The sequence below is a fragment of the Trifolium pratense genome, linkage group LG3, assembly GCF_020283565.1.
Source record: "Trifolium pratense cultivar HEN17-A07 linkage group LG3, ARS_RC_1.1, whole genome shotgun sequence".
In the NCBI taxonomy this organism is placed as follows: Eukaryota; Viridiplantae; Streptophyta; class Magnoliopsida; order Fabales; family Fabaceae; genus Trifolium; species Trifolium pratense.
The window spans coordinates 25047611-25069079 of record NC_060061.1 but is presented as its reverse complement, the minus strand read 5'-3'; the positions used below and the strand labels follow the sequence as shown (position 1 = coordinate 25069079).

At 31.4% G+C, this 21469-nt stretch overlaps 1 protein-coding gene across 1 annotated transcript; it reads left to right on the top strand.

Moving 5' to 3' along the window:
* Positions 1-7893: 7893 nt before the first annotated feature.
* LOC123916721 (auxin-responsive protein SAUR68-like) lies at positions 7894-8719 on the top strand. Its single transcript, XM_045968236.1, has one exon. It carries the CDS (start codon positions 8188-8190, stop codon positions 8620-8622), a length of 435 nt encoding a protein of 144 aa, XP_045824192.1. The 5' UTR covers positions 7894-8187; the 3' UTR covers positions 8623-8719.
* Positions 8720-21469: the final 12750 nt, after the last annotated feature.

Here is a 21469-nt window from a genome sequence, read left to right as displayed (position 1 = left end):
AGAACAAGCTTTGAAAGTTTCGAATGGAAGAGGATCTGGCAGAGGCAGAGGGAGAAATTCCAATAGAGGACGAGGGAGAGGTGGACAAAGCAAATAATTGATTGAATGCTACAATTTTCACAAACTAGGTCACTACCAATTTGAATGCCCCAATTGGGAAGGTAATGTGAACTATGCTGAATTTTATGATGGTAATGAAGAATTATTGCAAATGGTTAAAACTGAACAGCAATTCTCTGATACAACTGGAAAATATGAAAATTGGTTTCTAGATTCTGGTTGTAGCAACCATATGGTAGGACACAAAGAATGGCTGTTTAACTTTGATGATAGTTATAGTGACTCTGTGAAATTGGGTGATGATTCTAAAATGCATGTGAAGGGGAAGGGTAACATCAAACTCAGTATCAACAACATTGTTCATGTGATAAGCAATGTGTACTATGTGCCTGGATTGAAGACTAATCTTCTGAGTATTGGTCAAATACAACAAAAAACAAGTCTCAATTGTGTTCAAAAATGATGAATGCAAAGTGTATCATGATGATAAAGGCTTGTTATTCACTTCACATATGTCTAAGAATAGAATGTATGTGATTACTGCACCTGTTATAATGCCTATGTGTCTGAAAACTGCTAAACAAGAAAGCACCCAACTATGGCATGATAGATATGGGCACTTGAGTTTTAAAGGGCTCAATACTTTGTCAAAGAGGCAAATAGTGAAAGGACTACCTGAATTAGAAGACACTGAAGAGAATTGTACTGATTGCTTGACTGGCAAGCAACACAGAGACACCATTCCAAAACAAGCCAATTGGAGAGCTAGTGTGAAGCTTGAGCTAATTCACTCTGACATCTGTGGACCTATATCACCTCAATCCAATGGGGGATGCAGGTACTTTATGACATTCACAGATGACTTTAGTAGAAAAACATGGTGTTACATGTTAAAAGAAAAATCTGCTGCTTTTGAAGCATTCAAAAATTTTAAAGCATTGGTAGAAAAGGAATCAGGTTGCTCTATTTTATGCCTTAGATCTGATAGAGGAAGTGAATACACCTCTAATGAGTTTAATGATTTCTGCAGCAATGAAGGGATAAACAGGCAATTGACTGCTGCATACACACCACAACAAAATGGTGTCTCTGAAAGAAAAAATAGAACTATTTTGAACATTGTAAGAAGTATGATTAGTGCTAGAAAAGTACCTAAGTCATTTTGGCCAGAAGCAGTCAAATGGGCAACATATGTTATGAACAGGAGCCCTGCATTCAGTGTCAAAGACATGACCCCTGAAGAAGCTTGGAGTGGGAGAAAACCTTCAGTGAATCATTTTAGAGTTTTTGGTTGCTTAGCTCATGTTCACATACCTGATAGTCAGAGAAAGAAATTTGACAGCAAAAACAAGAAATGTGTCCTGTTAGGAGTAAGTGATGTATCAAAGGCTTATAAACTCTATGATCCAGTTGACAAGAAAATAATCACTAGCAGAGATGTTGTGTTTGAAGAATCAAAAGGGTGGGAATAGAACAAGCTGTCACAGACACAAACCACTGACAATAATGACTGGTCCAATGATGAAGCAGAAAATGAATCAGTTCATGAAGACATTCCAGTTGAACCAGTCAATGAAGTTGATCAAATTGAAAACAGTGAAGATGATGACATGATTATAAGTAATAATAGTGAAGATAATAGTGATGGAGTTACACAACTTCCACCTAGAATCAGAAAACCACCAAGAAGACTTGACATCTATGTAACTGGAAGGGAAGCAGAAGAAGACAGAGAACTTCATAATCTAGCCATCTATAGTACTAGCAAAGATCCTAGCACCTATGATGAAGCAGTAAAGCATGATGTTTGGAAGGCTGCTATGAATGCTGAAATGGAATCCATCAAAAGAAATAACACCTGGGAGCTCACTACTTTACCAGATGGATGTAATGCCATTGGAGTAAAATGGATATTCAAAACAAAATTCAATGAAAAAGGTGACATTGAGAAGTATAAAGCAAGATTGGTGGCTAAGGGCTACACTCAGAAACAAGGTATTGACTATAATGAGGTTTTTGCACCTGTAGCTAGATGGGACACAATCAGACCTATACTGGCTCTTGCAGCTAATAACAAATGGAATGTGTTTCAATTAGATGTAAAGAGTGCTTTTCTACATGGAGATTTGATTGAATACATATATGTGATTCAACCTGAGGGGTATAATAATGGTAATATGAACATGGTGTACAAGTTGAAGAAGGCCCTGTATGGACTAAAACAAGCTCCTCGAGCTTGGTATAGTAAGATTGAATCCTATTTCAACTCTGAAAAGTTTGTGAAATGCCCATATGAGCACACTTTGTTTGTCAAATATGGAAAGAAAGATGAGATACTCATTGTCAGTCTCTATGTGGATGATTTAATCTTCACATGAAATGATGCCACACTAATAGAAGATTTTAAAATCTCCATGAAAAGAAGATTTGCTATGACAGATTTGGGCAAGATGAGATATTTCCTTGGAGTTGAAGTAATTCAAGGCAGTGAGGGTATCTTTATGCATCAACATAAATATGTTACTGAGATATTGGTTAGATTTGGAATGGAAAGCTGCAACAAAGTTAATAATCCTATAGTGCCTGGGTGCAAGCTTATCAAAGATGAAAATGAAAGAGTTGCTGATTGTGCTACATATAAGCAAATGGTAGGTTGCTTGATGTATTTGCTGGCTTCAAGGCCTGACATTGCTTATTCTGTATGTTTGGTAGCTAGATTCATGGACAGGCCTACTGATATGCATGTAATGGCTGTCAAAAGGATCATGAGATATCTGAAAGGAACACTTGGATTAGGAATTTTGTACAAAGCTGGTGCTAGTAAGGATTTGAATCTTATTGGTTGGAGTGATTCTGATTATGCTGGTGACCTAGATGACAGGAAAAGCACTACTGGTTTTGTGTTCATGCTTGGTTCAGGTGCCATTTCATGGTCATCAAAGAAGCAACCAATAGTGACTCTTTCCACCACTAAAGCAGAATTTGTATCAGCAGCATCATGTTCCTGTCAAGGAATATGGTTGAGAAATGTTCTGAGTTACTTGAAAGTGAAGCAACCTGGATGCAGTTTGATCTACTGTGATAATAGCTCATCAATTAAGCTCTCTAAGAACCCTATTATGCACGGTAGAAGTAAGCACATAGATGTCAGATACCATTTCCTTAGAGATCTCACTAAGGACAATGTTATTGAGCTGGTACACTGCAGGTCTGAGGATCAGTTGGCAGACATTCTCACCAAGCCTTTAAAGTTTGACAGCTTCTGCAAATTGAGGGAGGGACTTGGAATTTGTGATCTGAATGACTTTGTAGATTAAGGGAGGGTTATGTTGGGTATAATCTTGTAATGTGCTTAGAACTAAAGTGATACATAGTGAGCGCGCGCGCATAGGCCTAGTCAGGCAAGGCCTGCAACTTGGCTTGGCTTAACCAAGTGAAACTAGCTTAAGCACTTATCTTGTAATAAGCCTATATAAGGCATTGTCAATAATGAATGAGATGAGGATTTCACTTTGCAATTAACATATACACCACATCGTATATGAGTCACCTCGTTTATATATTAAATATTTTACTTATTTGTAATCGATTTGAGACTAATAAGTAATAACTCACATTTAAAACCAACAACCCTCCAAAGTGTGAGCCTACCATATCCTATAATTCCATTATTATTATCGGGGTAGACCTAATACATTTTGAGGCCCAGAGGAGCATAATAGAAGGAAAAAAAAAAAGGCCCGTTGAAAATTAAAAAACGGTTAGTAAAATTAATACATTTTTTTATTTAAAAAGAGAAATATGTTATTATTATTTTTTTGTCGAGAATAATCTTTTATTTAAAATGTAAATAACATCAATAACATAAAATAGTCATACTAATATACTTTCATGCTAATATCATTAAAAATTGATAGTGATTTTAATGAAAATTGTAAGGGTTAATAGGTGTTTTACCCCTGCCATTTGGCTAGTTTTGTTTTATCCTCCTATATATATATATATATATATATATATATATATATATATATATATATATATATATATATTTACGTTACCCCTTGTAGTTCAAAGATTCTTTGTTTTTAATCACTACGAGAAATTTGATTTTTGCCCGCGCCTTTTTTCTTAAAAAGTTGTTGATAAAACTACTAGTTTTCTCAACGACTTGTAAGTAGTTTTGTTAACGACTTGTAAAGAAAAAAGATGCTGTCAAAAATCAAATTTCTGGTAGTAAATTAACATCTGATCACACATGTCTGTAGATTTTCATGACGTGACATGCCTATTTTTAAATTTTTTTATTTATATTAAGTCCACCTAGATATTTATAATTTTTTAATAAAACAAAACAAATGTATAGGTGAATTTTAGAACCGGTAACTACCTTGATCTTTCATCCAAGGAAGAAAAAAGATGTTTTTGCTTATACCAAGGACAGAGTTTGGAAACAGATCAATTCTTCGAGAGGTAGAACCCTCTCTAGAGCATGAAAAAAGGTGATGATAAAGCCAAGGTTTTTTTTTTTAAAAAAAAAATGTACAGGTGGATTTATATTTATAAGTCTTTCTTCAATAACACTAGTTGTTTTATTTTGTTGTATTAAAAAGTTATAAATATCTAGGTGAATTTAAATGTAAATATTTTTTTAAAAAAAAATTGACAAATAAACGTGTCATTCACCAAAATATACAGTCATATGCCAACATGTGTGGTCAAGGGTTACAAACATGAAATATTTGAATTACATGGGGTAAAGCAAAAAAATAAAAATATAGAGAGATAAGCAAAACTCATCCAAATAGTAGGTACACCTATTATAGAGTGATTATATTTATAGAAAAACTCGTCATTTTATAAAAGGAAACACAAGACAGAACATTGCATGACAATACATGACAAAATAATACAAAAGAAAGTTTAAAGTATGGAATAAATTTTGTCTTGTACGACGTTTGGTGGAAAAATGTTATTTTGGTATTTTAGACAACTTGTGCAGATGACAAAAAGTGATCTCATGGTTCAGTGGGGGACAAGAATTTTAGTTTTAGCCTCCAGTCCCCTGGCCCCTAGTTTGTCCAATCCGAAGATCAGTTTTGAAATGAAACACAGTACAATTGAAGGAGTTATCATGTTCAATCTCTTATTTTTTAGTAGATCAAACGCACCATTGGATAATTTTTCCCCACATCACATAAATAAAAAAACTATCGTAAGGAGGAGGCAGAACCCACAACCTTAAACTTTTATAAAAAAGATAAGCTACCACTATACCAATTTGATACTTCTTGTCTTCAATTTTCGATATAAATACTTAACCAACCGTTTGAATTATAGGTGTGATAAATTTATAAATTTTAGGCCTTCAAAATGTTAAAGGCTTGTTTGCCCAGTCTCTGGGTCTGCCTTGGTCGTTATTACCAATATGTCGTGCCTCTTGTCTACACCGAACTTTCGATACAAGAATCTAATACAGACTCTCATCTCGCACAAATTAAAGCCTAACCAAGGTTGTTATACCACTTGTTAAGGAGTCGGAATGAGCGTATGAACAAGGGTGGCTCCTATCCATGTGCCACATGGACCATGATATATGACCTCATATAAATGGGAGCCTAAAAATATATAAGATATTAGTATTATTAAATTAGGAGTATAAATTAAGAGATTGTAGGCCTCAAAATAAAAAAAGGGTGGGATTTAAGTATTTGAGGTTGTCTTTATTCTAAAATGAGGAATTTACACTAGTTACAAAAGGTCATAAAAAATGTTTTTCTAATTTGAAGGGTCCTAAAAATAAATTTTTTAAATGCATAATAGCTAATAGGTATACCATAATTCTTAGAATTGAGAGTTGAACCTAACTCAATTCTACAAAATCGATTTGTAATTAAGGTGATTATTATCTCTTATTTATAAATCCTTGTTCAGACCATCTCACATCCGCTGTGAGACTTCTTAACAATAATTTTATCAAATAAAGAGACTTATTTCTCAAATATTTTTCATGTTACAAGAATGATTATTTTTGAATGTTTTTGATGTTATTTACAATTTAAATTGGGATATTTTTTTTGCATTTTTTTCCTAGGATCCATTTTTAATATTCTCACGGGGCCTCCAAATCATGGGAACAACCCTGCGTACGTATGAAATCACAATGGATCAATAATCCATGAATATATATATATATATATATATATATATATATATGATCGCTGAATTTGACTTATTCATAAAAAAGAAATAAATATCTTGATGCATCAGTATGTATCTATTAGAGCTGTGAAGTAAGAATCATATTATGAGATTAGATAGCAGCGACGCAGCGTATATATTAAATTTAAAACAAATAATGAAACAGAAAAAAATGACAGAAAACGAGGTGATCTGGCATGTCGGTTGTTGGTTTGTTTCAAAGTTTGCTTCCGCGTATGGTTTCACCAAAACCAAAAAGGAAATGATTGCCTTGCCTGCTTTGCTCTTCGGTGGGAACTTAGGAATAAAGTTTCCAACTCATAAAGAGTGGGAACAATGGCTGTGCTATACTGCTATGGGATGTGCAAGTGCAACTATGAAGGGAATGAGAAGTTTCCTGCATTTATATACTACGTAGTGTTTACAAATGTCTATGTGTAGATCTACTTGCAAATATCAGTAGTGAAGGACAAAATGATATCGTTTTTTTTTTTTGTTGAGAATCTTCCTTCACATGTTAGTCAAATTTTTGCGATGATTGTAGCCCTATGTTTTTTCTTTTTTATCATTTCGTTGTTTAAGTAGCGAACGTTATAAAGGTAAGATATTTTTGAGGTGTCCGCTATCTAAGTAACGGACAAATATATTTTGATAAATTCGTAGAGTGCGTGAGAAAATGGATAAAGTGGCAAAAGATTTTTTTTTTTAGGGTTCAAAGTTTGCCTAAGTTCGGGTTTTATCTAGGTAGGTCTACGTGAGTAAACATGGGCCTCTTCTCATAACAAAGGGCCATGCATATGTATGGGCCGGGCCGTATTCATATTCATCAACAAGGCTTTAAATTGTGATTTGGCCTAATATAAAATATTTTCCCCATCATATTTTTTGACAAAAATATATTTCTCAACATTTTAGTCTTTTTTCATCTATGATTAGAAAATATACTATTAGCTCTCCATGAACATAATTCAGTTGTAGGAACATCACATTATATATACAGGAATTAAAATTTGAATTTGAAATTTCCCACTTATTCTCTTTAAGGGAAATTTTTAACTATTATACTATTTCCCTCCCCCGCTATATTTTTTACATAGCATTTTGTATAAAGATTTTTTTTTAAGATTAATACTCACCTCCTATACACCATAAATTGTATTATAGTACATTTTACAATAAATATACGAAGTTGTATACTTGAGAAACCAATCATGCAAAAGACTTGCAATTTATTTGTACAGAAATAAATGAAATTAACAATAAATTAATTCAAGTGGTTAGAGTTCGATTCATAGTTGCTGCTATTTATAAAAATAAAATAAAAAAACAGTTTGGAGAGGATGAAAATTCACCTTGTGTAACAAAAATAAAAATTAAAAATTTGGGCTACATACATATATAACTATTTCCATGTTCCTTTGCTTTATATATTCATGCATCTTGCTATAAGTGCTATTTCAGTAGGTGGTGTTATCTATATTAATCTTATAATTATTTAGGTATGTGTTACTTATCTGCTCAGCTACTGGGCCCAAAATGTTATTAACTTATATATAGTTCATACCCTGCTGTATAGAAAACGATTTTGCATCTTTAGCATTTATGTCACAAAACTTCCAAGGAACAATTTGGGTTACAATAACACTTATCTTGTTAGCTAATTATCATGTTTAGACAAAAAATACATTTCCCTTAAATTTAATTTCTGTTGTGTCACTTCTATGGTTAGTGGATGTATGATTCCACATGGCTATGCACCTTATCAACACAACACTCTTCATACATTAGCATATGGTGTTGTCTAAATTTTTTGAGTATATATATATTTTAGACCAATTGTTCAAATTCAATATACAACCTAAATAAGAATTTGCTTCATAGTTTAATTTACTCTCCCTTTTATTTAATTTCTCAGAAATTCAAAAAACCATGATTAGTGCAAAGAGGCTAATAGAAATGGCGAAAAAGTGGCAAAAAATGGCTGCTCGAAAACGCAAGAGGATCTCATACCCAAGAAATGAAGCGGATATGAAATCTTCATCGGTAAATAAGGGTCACTTTGTTGTTTACAGCATCGATAGTAAGAGGTTTGTGATTCCTCTAAAGTATCTTAGCACAAACGTGTTTAGAGAACTCTTCAAATGGTCTGAGGAAGTGTTCGGATTACCAGGGAATGGACCTATTATGTTACCGTGTGATAGTGTTTTCTTGGACTACGCAATCTCGTTAGTTCAAGAACAGATTCCTGAAGATGTGGAGAAGGCTTTGATCACTTTCATGTATGCTGCTTGTCAAAACGAGGCATCCTCTTCCTTTCACGATCTTAGGCTAAATAATGAACCAATAATTATCTATGGCTTTTGAAGAGATTTTGATTTTTTGTTTTTTGTAAGGATCAGTTTTGTATATATAACTAATAATCCAATAACACATGTGTTATTCAAAATATAAAGTATCGAAATATAGTTCTATAATATTACCATACAATATATAAGCATCTGCTTCCTCAGCATTCATATTTCAGATACCGTACTACATCGAAGTACAGTTCTATCCCCGAAAATATTCTTATTGTTGATGTTGGTTCTGTTGTTTTGAAATTTGAAAATATTGGATCGAAACAAATTAAACAAGATCTTATATGCTAATATTTATATTTGTATATTATTAAAAAAATATGGTCAAAGTAAGATAAGTGAATAGTATCATTTAATCAAAATAGTTCTTATATTTTGGGACAGAGGAAGTAAGAAAATAAGAAAATTCTATAATAATACTATTATATTTTAGGCAGAATTACACTAATAGTCCTTTATCTTATTTATTTGTAACACTTTAGTCCTTTATCTTTTTTTCGTAACATATTGGTCCTTTATCTATCAAAATATGCACAAATTAGTCCTTTTGTCAATTTTTTCTATTAAAAAACACTAAAATAATACTTTTATTAATAACTTTAATTTTTAAAATCTATTTTAATTAAAAACCCAAAAATGCATAAAGCCATAAATTTTATGAACATCTTCTTCCTCATCATCTTCATCCTCATGTTCATCCTTATTCCTTAAATTAAAAAAGAAAATGCTCATCCAAATTGCTTGCATATCTTCTTCTAAAATCAAAATTTAAAATCCCCAAATTCAATTGAAAGAAATAGGGCTTAATAGTGAAAGGAAATTAGCAAATTTCCATCTATCCTTCAAAGTTCAAATTATTGTTTCCGAGCAAAACCATTGTATGATTGTTAAGTTAGATATGCAACCGGAAACAACAATCATATATATTATTAACTTAGATCTTCAAGTGGAACCAAGTTTCCAGAATGTTTTTTTTCTTTTTCTTTTTTTGGGTTTATGTTAATTTTTGTGTGTGTGTTGGGAATATATGAAAATGAAGATAAATTTCTGGGATTGTATGAAGTTGATGATGAAGATGAAGAGCTAATGACGAATTTCTGGGTTTTTAATTAAAATATATTTTAAAATTAAAATTATTAATAAAAGTATTATTTTAGTGTTTTTAATAGAAAAAATTGACAAAAGGACTAATTTGTGCATATTTTGATAGATAAAGGACCTATATGTTACAAAAAAAAGATAGAGGACTAAAATGTTACAAATAAATAAGATAAAGGACTATCTTTGTAATTCTGCATATATTTTATGTCCCATAAAATTGATTAAGTCACTAACTTACACTTATATCTTTATTATTACAAGTTCACCATAAAATTGGTTATGTAATCAATTTTGTGTATTCAAAGTTTGTAACCGGATCTTTGAGTGAGTATTTGGTGTACTCTCATTTTTAATAATTTTTTTTCTTATTACAAGTTCATCTTTTCACTTTCTAACTTTATATTATCTCAACTTTTTCTTTCTAGTTTTTTTTAATAAATTGAATAAAATCCACGACATGTTTTTATAATAAGACACCGTGTGTGATTCATAATTGGTGTTCTAGCTGAAGTCGGAATTTAGCCACGGTTGACAAAATGATATTACACGTTGTCAATAAAACTAGTACAAGTTTCGTAAAAAAAAAAAAAAAAAACTAGTACAAACAAGTGGATACTAATCCGACTTCATGTGTGCAATTATTTGTGCAAAGTAATCCTCTAGAGCTATTTTCTTTCCTTGTCAAAAAAAAAAAAAAACCTATTTTCTTTCTTTAGTCAAAAAAATGAAAAACTATTTTCTTGCTAGTGCAATGAAAAGTACTTTACATTTTCGGTTGTTGCCACATAAATTTTGTGTCCATTATACTTGACACACAATTTGGCCCCAAAGCACCCCAACTTTTAATTAATTTGGCCCATCATCACCGTAGTTACGACTTTGGATTGTGAATGCTAACAAATTTCATAATTAAAGGCATGAGCATATGTTTCGTTATTTGAGTGTACTTCTCCTTTGTTTAATATATGTTTTTTCCTGTGGATCTTGTCCACCTTTGAGTCCCATCTTCCACCAATAAACCATATACCTAGTGGACACTCACAAATGCATAAAAACACCTTCACATTGCCAAGTTGAATGGGGACAAATTTCAAAAGTTCATTCCTTTTTATACTGTATTTGTTTTAAGAGAAAAGAGAAAAAAAAATGAGGGTGTTTGGGACGAAAGAGTTGAACACTTCTCTTATTTGGAGGACAAGAGAAATAGGGAAGAGAGGTTGAAAATTTTGCCCCATAATATTTCCTTTAATTTCTCTTCTAATCTACCAAGGAATGTAAAGAGAGAATGTATTTTCTCATTTTTCTGCATGTGCCCAATTGAATTGTATATATAAATGCTTACAAATATGGATTCTCTCATGCTATTTTGGTCCAAGTCCAACACTTTTTATTTTTATTTTGTTACAAAGTTTTCTCGTGTCGTTGAATCGTGAACGTAGTGCTTCGTCCCCCATGCAGCCTATTGGTACTAGTGGAGTAGGATTAACCTAACCCTATAGGTATAGGTATAACCTTTCCTTTAATACTAAAAACTTAAATGGAAGCATATGAGGGAAATAATGAACAGTTAGATGGATCTATTCATTACAATGTTTTAAAATCCGGACCGGTGACCGACCCGGTCGAGGCACCGGGTCACTGGTTCACTGGTCTGACCAGTGGGTCACTGGTCAGACCGCACGACTATTGACCCGACTTATATAAAAAATTAAAAATATTAACTTAAATTTCATAACAATAAAATTTAATGAAAAAAAATTCCCTTCAAACTTTTTTTAATAAAATTTCATATATTTAAAAGAAAAAGCACAAAAGCGTCTCATTTTATCGTTATTTATATTTTGATTCACATATCCAACCATATAATATTATAATTTAGTCAATAAAATTATTAGTATATCATAATTTTTAATTAGAACAACATTATTTAATATATTACATTAAAATAAAACAATGAATTAAATTAAATAATAAGAAAAAAAATTATTAATGTATTTATTAATATATGCCATGGTGTTTTTTTTTTAAGGAATGTCATGGTTGTTTATAACTAGTGTAATAGTATTAAATATATTTCAGTAATAATGGATATCACATAAATGCAAGTGGTCTAGTGATGATTGTGATGTTGAAGTATAGAAAGGACTTGTGTTCGATTCCTATATCCAACATAATAGGATTTTTTTGAAATAATTCATTTCCTCTCCAAACCGGACCGGTTCGCGCGCGGGTTTACCTGGTTTCCTGTTCAACCATCGACCCGGCTGGTTCACAGCGGTTTTCGGCGGTTTAAAACCAGAACCGGTTCTACATGCTAACCGAGTCGGCCACCCCACCGGTTCCCGGTCTGACCGGCCGGTCCGGGCCGGTTTTTAAAACTATGATTCATTATTTCCATCCATCTTATCAACTATTGGATGCTTTTTTTAATATTTATTGATCGACGAATTAGATACCAAATAATTCGTAATAATAGTAATCAGATTTATTTATTAGGAAGAAAAAGATGGGTCTAGAAGAAATAGAAAAATATGAATCAATGATTGAGATTAGTGTTGAATGAACAACATAAGGAAAAAAAACATGAAAGGATCTAAATTCAAAAAAAGAGTTGTAGTTAAATTCAAAAACATCACAACAATCATGATGATTCGGTGCAAAAGCTCAAGAAAATGAATGGGTGAGGAATATTACATTTGGAGAGTTAAGTTTTTTTTGTTGAAGGATTAGTCAGTCCTAAGACCGGATATCAAGTTTTAAAAAAAAAAAGAGTTTTTTTTTTCTTAATATGTTTCATGTAATACTTTTGTTATTGGAGAGCTAAGTGGATGAATATGTTGTGTGGTGATGTGACTCTTAGAAGTTTTAATTTTTGGAGAGTTAACATGGGGTTTATTTAATTTAAGGGGATTTTTTTTGACAATAATTTAAGGGGATTTGATAGTTTTAATTTTTTTGAAATCGAAGAGGGTGGTGATGTGACTCAGTTTTCGTGTAATTGAGCAAATGGTGTGCGGAGGCCACCACCAAGTGTAATTAATTTCATGGCAACAAATTATGATGCCTTTAGTCAATTCTATTATTTTGTATCCACTTTCCACTATCAATTATCAAAAGAAATTTCGGGTATGATTGTTTCAGATTTTTCACAAAAAAAAAAATTTATTTTTTTATCTTACTTGTGTTTGTTTCAGATTTTTTCAAAAATCATTTTAGTAAAAAAATTATTTTTTTCATTAAAATGAGAATCTATTTTCAGTAGCTTTTATCAAAATCCATTTTTTTAATCATTCATTATCCCTCACTATCTTAAAAAAATAAATTTTAATAATTATAAACAAACGGTAAATAGCTTTAGATTTTTTTCAAAATTTCTAAAAAAAATAATTTTTTTAAAAATGATTTTTTTTCAAAAAAATCGTTTTTTTAAAATCTCAAACAAACAAGCACTTCATTTGCCAATTGACATAAAAAACAAAAGCGTGGGAATGCTCCTAATATTCTCCTCACTTTTATTCCCACTTGTGAAACTGTCAAAATTCAATGCCATCATTAACGATTGATGGCTGGCAAGTGCTGAGAAATTCTTGGTTAATGAATTCAATGCCATTTATATGACATTTGACTTTGGTGCCATTTCTGCCAATATTGTTCATTTTTGCAAACACTAAACACAATCTCTTTGATGTGCAAAGTTCTGGTACGAGATCAAACAGTGGTGCAAGAGGAAGATTTTCTGAAACTGTTCGATGTCAACAACAATCAGTTTTAGTCGGTTATTATGTTATTCGTATAAAAAATTTATGGTCGATTTAATGATGATTTAATCACCGTCAAAGAACATGTGAAGTTCATATCATGAGTGTCTTACATAGGCACAAACCCAAATACAATATATTTGGGCACACACTCACAAATCCAAAATATTAAAACAAAAGTAATTTAGTCGGATCAAATATCATCATTTTTATTCATTTTTCTTTAATTTTAATTATTTATGTATGTGTCTAAACCTATTTTATTTTGGTTTGTGTCCATTGAAGTATTTCTCTCATCATAAATTCTTCACTTCAAACTAGATTTTTTTTAATTTTATCCACAAAAGTCACTAGGCCACTAGGGGACTAGGGATGGCCATGGTCTCCCCACCTTTTATATTTTTTCTATAGTATTAGTATTATAATACTTCCGATCATTTTTATAAATGACAATTGAGTCAATAAATATATATTGAAGTATTTGATTCATAATATAATTTAAATATATTAATTTTTGTTGATTCAATTATCTCTTATAATAGGCCTTTGTCTTTTATGGTAAAAAAAAGTGTGCAAGCATGAGATATGTTTGGAGTGAATTTTTTTTGGGTACAAGTTTGGAGTGAAACTTGTTATATACATTTTTTGAAAATGAGGCTCTTGAGTTAATGTGTTTATGTTTGGTTAATAATTGCTTGTCTTGTTGGCCGTTTTGGTGTGTGAAGTTTGTGTATTGTTTTGTTCATAGTGTTTATGAGTTTTTTTGTTCATAGTGCTAAAATGAGTTGTGTAATGGTTTTTACCCCGTAGCATAAAACATTTTGTGTACTTTGTCTTGCCTTTTGATTATTTCTTATACTTAAAATTCTTGACTTTGAATATTACTTATATTTTCTTAAATTTTTTTGTAGGGGTGTTTGCGGTGCGGTTTGGTTCGGTTTTGAGCATAAAAGTCATCCTAAACGTGAGATAAAAATGCATGCGATTCGGTTGATTTTAGAAATGTCATCCAAACCAAACAAGACCAATGCAGTTAGGGTTGGTTCGGTTTGTACAGTTTATCACGATATAAAAAATATGACAATATTTCCAATACTTGTTACAAAATAAACATAGGAAATTTTAATTTATTTTATTGTTTACATTATGCATATACAGAAATTGCATATACATAATAACTTATTTTTAATACCACCGGTATAGTTCTAAATCACGTGAAATGATATGTTTAAACAACCTACTGTTTTATTGACTAAATTTGGGTTGATTGCTAATAGTTGATAGAGTTAAATTAAGTATTGCGATTTGGTTTGGTTTACTTCGGTTTCAGAAATGAAAACCGCAAACCAAACCGTGCGATTTAGAAGAAAAATGATCCATGCGGTAAAAAAAAAATGCAGTTTGTTGCGGTTTTAGTTTGGATTGGTTCGATTTGCAGTTTTACTTTTGGATTGGTTCAGACACAATCAACAAAAAAAAATTAAATTTTATATATACTAAATTATACATTTTAGACTTGGCCCTTCCTATGTTTGATTCCTGGCTCCGCCCCTGGTCACTAGTCAAATCCCTGGCTACTTATCTCAATCCCTTACTACTTTTTTTTTTTTGAAATTTTAGTAACTAGCCAAAGTTTTTTACTCTGTATGGAGTATCCCACCGAAATTGACACAAGAGGGAATCAAACATGATATCTTGAGAGGAGCACACTCCAAGGTCTCAAGCCAACACTACTAGACCAACCCAAGTGGGTTAATTTCTTACCACTTGAACTAATTTATTATTAATAATAATAATAATGTGTAGGTTGTTAATATACACTTTCATAATTTTATTTTTTGGAGTGAACTTGTATACAATTAAACTAGAACTTCGATCTGTGCGGTGCACGGGTCTAATTAGCCTAATATGTAACAAAAAATTGTAATATTAAAAGGTATTTTAAAAAAACTTTATTGTAAGCAAATGATGCGAGTTTGATTCCCATTGTAGACAAATTTAATTTTTTTAATTTAAAACTGCAATAAAAAGAGAGGGAAAATGAGCGGGAAAAAGATTAGGTTTAAGGTTAGCATATCGAAATAAGCTTAGAATATACTAGAACATCGACCCGTGCGGTGCACGGGTCTGATTAGCCGTAAGATATATAATGATTAAATAAGATATGATAATTCCAATAATGTAAGGTATATGAAAAAAGTTGAGTAACATTAAACGATAGTTCAACAATAATTTTGGAAAAATATTCATACAAAGAAAATTATGCTATATTACGGAACACTTCCTTATAGACCACATTCGAAGTCTTAGTCGTATCTTCACCGTCGTCATCGATGAGATCAATATTTTTAATCATTTTCTAGAAGTGACTCTTGAAATTGCAACATACAACTGACCATGTGAAAACAATGGCGACAGAAGATATATCCCAACATGCTTTAAAGATTATCCCAAACTCTTATTAATAGTAATCGCAAAAGAAATCATTATAGGAAATTGTCTCCGTTGAAATTTAAAAGGAATTCTCACGTCAGATGGTGTCAGAGAAAATCTAGGTATGAAAACCTGATCACCAATATTACTTCCTGAAATAATTTTTCCTTCAAGAGCACGTTTTCTCAATCTCGTAATAATAAGTTTTGTTCCATTGCATAATCCTAATTTTTGATTCAAAATCCTTAATAGCATAACTGAAACTCCAACTTTAAGTCTAACTTGTGATTTGGAAGTCCCAGCGTAGAAATCGTGTTAAAAAATTCGGGAGTATGAACATCATCCACTATTTGACCGTCTACATTTTGTGTGAGTAAAGTATCATAACTCAAATATGTTTTTTTCTTCATCAGCAATTAAATCCAATATATAATCATTTATTGTGCCGACTATTGAATTTTTTGGAGCTAGTATAGCTCTATTTTGGAAATACGTTATATCGTTATGTTTTGTAAAAATTGGGGATAAGTGCTTTCAACGATAGAAGCAAGAGGATCACCTGAATTTGAAATCAATAAATCTGATGGAATTTCAAGTTTAAATCATCGTCATTGTCATCTCCAATTTCTCCATCGCCAACACCCAAAATCCATTCAGAAAACAATCTTCTTTGTTAAACGTCTGCACTCGAAGCACCACCGATAAGCCTCATGTTTTTACTCAACGTTAAAACTTCACAAAAATTCCAATGAACCGAAGAATTAACAGTAGCATGAACAACTTCTGGCCTTGTACCTTTGGGTATTACTGGTAGAATTTGTCTAAAATCTCCAACAAAAACAACAACTTTTCCATCGAAGGGAATGTGTTTATTTTTTTCATCAACAGACTTGAGAATATTTTTTGAAGTTCGACCAACAGCTTCGAAACAGTGTTTGTGCATCATTGGTGCTTCATCCCATATGCATTTTGTATTAATAGCGCCAAAGGGATTTTAGGAACTATGGTGTTGAGAGGAATACAAAACCTTAAATGTGTTGTTCTACCGCCATGTATAAGCAATGCAGCGATTCCACTTATGGCAACTGTTAAAACTATCTCACCTTTTGAGCGTAATGTGGCTGACATGGCCCTCCAGATAAATGTTTTCCCTGTACCGTCATAACCATAAAGAAAAAACACACCAGGTTTGTTTTCGTTAACTCTTGTCATGATTGTGTCATATACTTTACGTTGTTTTGAAGTCATAGTTGACATCAATCTAACATGTTCCTCAGCTAATGATTGTCTGTTATAATTCAATTCGTCGTGTATTAAACTATTTTGTATATCAGGAACTATTGATGTGTCTGCTCTAGGCATTGGAGGATAATCTTTTAAACTTTTTCCACAACTATGTAACATCATCTCAATATCTGCTAGTGCATATTGTATAAATTGATCATCGGTTAATATTAAATCTGCAATGTTAAAATCAAAATAATGAATGTGATTAGTGACATGACTATGGTTGTGTTTGGTTGTATTGCAAAAAAAATTGATTTAACATAATTGAGTTTGATAGATTTGATTTTTGTTAAAAGTGAGTTAAACAGAATTGATTTATGCTTGGATACATTAACGTAAAAATAAAGGGTATTTATAAAAAATATCAATTCTTTTTTTTTTGACAAAATTCTTTTTCCAATTTTAAAAAACTACAATTTAATAAACTGCATAATAAATAATTAAAAAAGTGATATAAGCAAGGTTACATGAGTAAAAAAATAAACAACTAATAAGTATGGTTTTATAGAAATAGCTAAAAATATTTTATACTTGGAGCACCAAGCAAGCGTCTCTGTTTGTGCAAAATGTCATCAATCAAAAGGTGTGAAGTACTTGTCCAAACTATTTCTGGCTTGGTCAGCTGATCTGACACCAATAATGTTGCAAACAATATCCTTAAAAAAGTCCCTGAACCCCAGTGGCTTGTCTCTTTTATTGCCTCTATATACTCCTTGTCATCATCCAACAAACCCCTTGCAAAACAGGCTTCCTTGAAATTATCATATTTGAAATTATCCACTGTTTTTAATTCATCAAAAGAAGTAGGACCTTTGACGTAGTTTAACAACGTCCTCAAATAAAACCTTTCACCTGCACCAGGTGAAAAACCTCTTTGTCTTGGAGCCCACTGATGCAAATTTTCTTTCCACACAAACTTAGTTGGGAATTGATTATATGTTAAATTTTTTTCCTCTCGAAATTTCTTGTTTGCATCGATCCATGCCAAAAATTTTGATAGCGACTCTTTGGTTTGTTTAGAACGTCTTCAATACGCTCGTTATCTTCAAATAAAACAGTGTGCTCATCTTCAAGATGATAATTAAGCCGCTCAACTGTAGGCTCTCTATAGTGTATATCAAAAGAAAATATCCTCCAAGCAGCTTCACATGCCGACAAATATCTACAGTCATAATACATCTTTATTTCATCAAAACATTGTGACTTGTCGCTTCCATTATCAGATGTATAGAAATTTGTTGTAACACGATCATCGTGACTTGTCACTAAATGCAAAATTGTGTCGTGTGTGAAAATCCTAATATCAATACTCGGTATCATAATTTTAATAGAAATAACATATAAAATTAAATTAAATATAAATAATTGAGAATTTTGGTGTAAAAAACAATCTATTACAAATTTGGAACCATACTAACTTCGGTTACGCAAAACTCAATGCAGTAGGTCCGATATCTAATTTGCAATTCATTAACCAACTTCTCCCGATCGGATAAAGGATTAAGATTCAAAGGACCTGTTTAAATATATATATATATATATATATATATATATATATATATATATATATATATATATATATATATATATATATATATATATATATATATATAAATAAATTTAAAGTTTTAAAACAATATCAATTTCAGGAATAAAGATAATAAATCACAAAACAGAATGAAAGTTTATACACACCTCTGAATAAATTAAGTCAAATTGTGGTGAAGTTGTTAACATGAGACATCGAAATGTGAAAAATGCTTTTTGTTTTTTAATAGATTTCAATATTGTTGAAGGTGTTATAGTATGAGAATATATATATATATATATATATATATATATATATATATATATATATATATATATATATATATATGGGGTTTTCTAACTTAGACCCTAGTTAGGTCTAAGTTAGCAAGGTGCACCTTTTGAGTTGGACAAAAATACCCATTTTTTTTTTTTGAAACAATAGAGCAACTGGGGCATGTATGTAATTTGCATCATAAAAATACCCTTTTTTTTTTTTGAAACAATAGAACAACTATTACATTTTTTAAATTTCTTCCAAATTTCGACCTCATTTTACGTGCGAATCGAACGCCGATTTCAAAAACTAATACCGGAAACCTTTGTAAAATTGAAAAACGATCAAAATCCATATAAGGAACGTCGAGTTTCGTTGAGTATTGAGGGAGATCGAACCGGGTCAAAAACCGAGTCGCACGACCCGTTTCTGCATAAAACGGGTGGGAGGGACGATGAACAGTGCGCGTCGCCCACGCCCACTCTCACCGGCGGCGCGTGGGGGCGCGTGCGGCCTCAGGGAGGCTCTATTTTTTTTTATTTTTTCATAATAAAATAGTAGATAATATTCTGGAAATTTTGGTATATTGTATGAAATTTTTGGAGACCCGAAACTATTTTTAGTTAATTAAATGAGTAAAAAGGTAATTAAAAATATTATAATTCCATAAAAAATTTCCAAAATTTTATGTAAAGTACTATGAATTATTTAGAACCCTCTTGTGTACCTCACTCTCCCTAGTTCAAGTCATGAAATTATTTTCACAAATTCCGCTGATTATTTAAAACCATTTAACAAATAATAATAATAATTTCATAGATTTGTACTCTGAAACCAAATGTTTTTTTATTTGTTTCTAATAAAATATTAGATAATATTCTGGAACTTTTGGTATATTTTATGAAATTTTTTGAGACCTGAAACTATTTTTCGTTAATTAAATGAGATAAAACGGTAATTAAAAACTATTGTTTGCTTCTGAAACCATTTAGCTGGAAGAATGGTTTCAGAGAGTTATACTGTGAAACCATTCTAGCAGTAAAATGGTTTCAGAAGCAAACAATTAAAAATCAACTCCCCTGAAACCATTCTATCAGTGAAATGGTTTCAAAGTACAACGCTCTGAAACCATTGTACCAGCTAAATGGTTTCAGAATGGTTTCAGAAGCAAACAATTAAGAAATTACTCACTGAAACCATTCTACCAGTAAAATGGTTTCAGAGAGTTATACTGTGAAACCATTCTACCAGCTAAATGGTTTCACAGTATTATATAAAGATAATTAAAGGTAGTGAAAAATTGAGTTTTTTTTTTGTGTCCAAATCAAACGAACCAAGTCTCTATTTGTAGACAAAAAAAAATTATGAATTTTGGTATAAAAATAAAAAAATAAAAAATTAATTTACAACGAAATAATTGAGTTTAAAGTATTAAATGAAAAAAAAACACGCCAACCATCCAGCAGTTGACACGTGTCCTGCTTTTTTAAAATGAAATTTTCTCTCTCCAGGCGCAGATCTAGTGTGGTGCACGCGCTGTCTTATCATGGAGATGGATTATCTGGACTGTCTGATTGATCCGACAGCCATGATGAGATTATCTCTTGGCCGTCTGATGGAAATCAACGGTCTGTAACGGTGGTCCTGCGGTTGGCGCGCGACACTGGATCAGCCCCAATATGTTTTTTTTTTTTTTTTTTTAAAAAAGAAAGGGTATTTTTGTCCAACTCAAAAGGTGCACCTTGCTAATTTAGACCCAACTGGGTCTAAATTAGCAGCCCTATATATATATGAGTCAGGATCCGTTGACACCAACTAGTTTGACACCAAATGTTACACCTCTCAATAACGTTTTAACCGATATAAATTTTATAAAATCCACCGTTGGATTGAAAGTTTACATCATATAGATCATTTGTGTAAAATTTCAGACAAATCCAAAATCATTTGATATGCTATTGAGACACATAAAGATTAACGGTATTTAAAAAAATACAAAAACCGTTAATTTTGATGTATCTCAATAACATATCAAATGATTTTGGATTTATTTGAAATTTTACACAAATGATCTATATGATGTAAACTTTCAATCCAACGGTGGATTTTATAAAATTTATATCGGTTAAAACGTTATTGAGAGGTGTAACATTTGGTGTCAAACTAGTTGGTGTCAACGGATCCTGACTCTATATATATATATATATATATATATATATATATATATATATATATATATATATATATATATATATATATATAACTTTCCAAATCACGCATGATAATAATTTTTCAAATCTCACATGATAATTATTCTATAAATTTATGATCCAGTAGAAAAAAAATCATTGATCAAGAAAGATATAAAAATATTTCGTGATGAATAATATAGTCAACAATAATTTTGATATGATATATTTTTAAAATTGTTGGTACTTATCAATTATTGCACATAATTTTAATCACAATTG

Coding starts and splice junctions, on each gene's coding strand:
- LOC123916721 (XM_045968236.1), top strand. CDS start 8,188: ATGATTAGTGCAAAGAGGCTAATAGAAATGGCGAAAAAGTGGCAAAAA.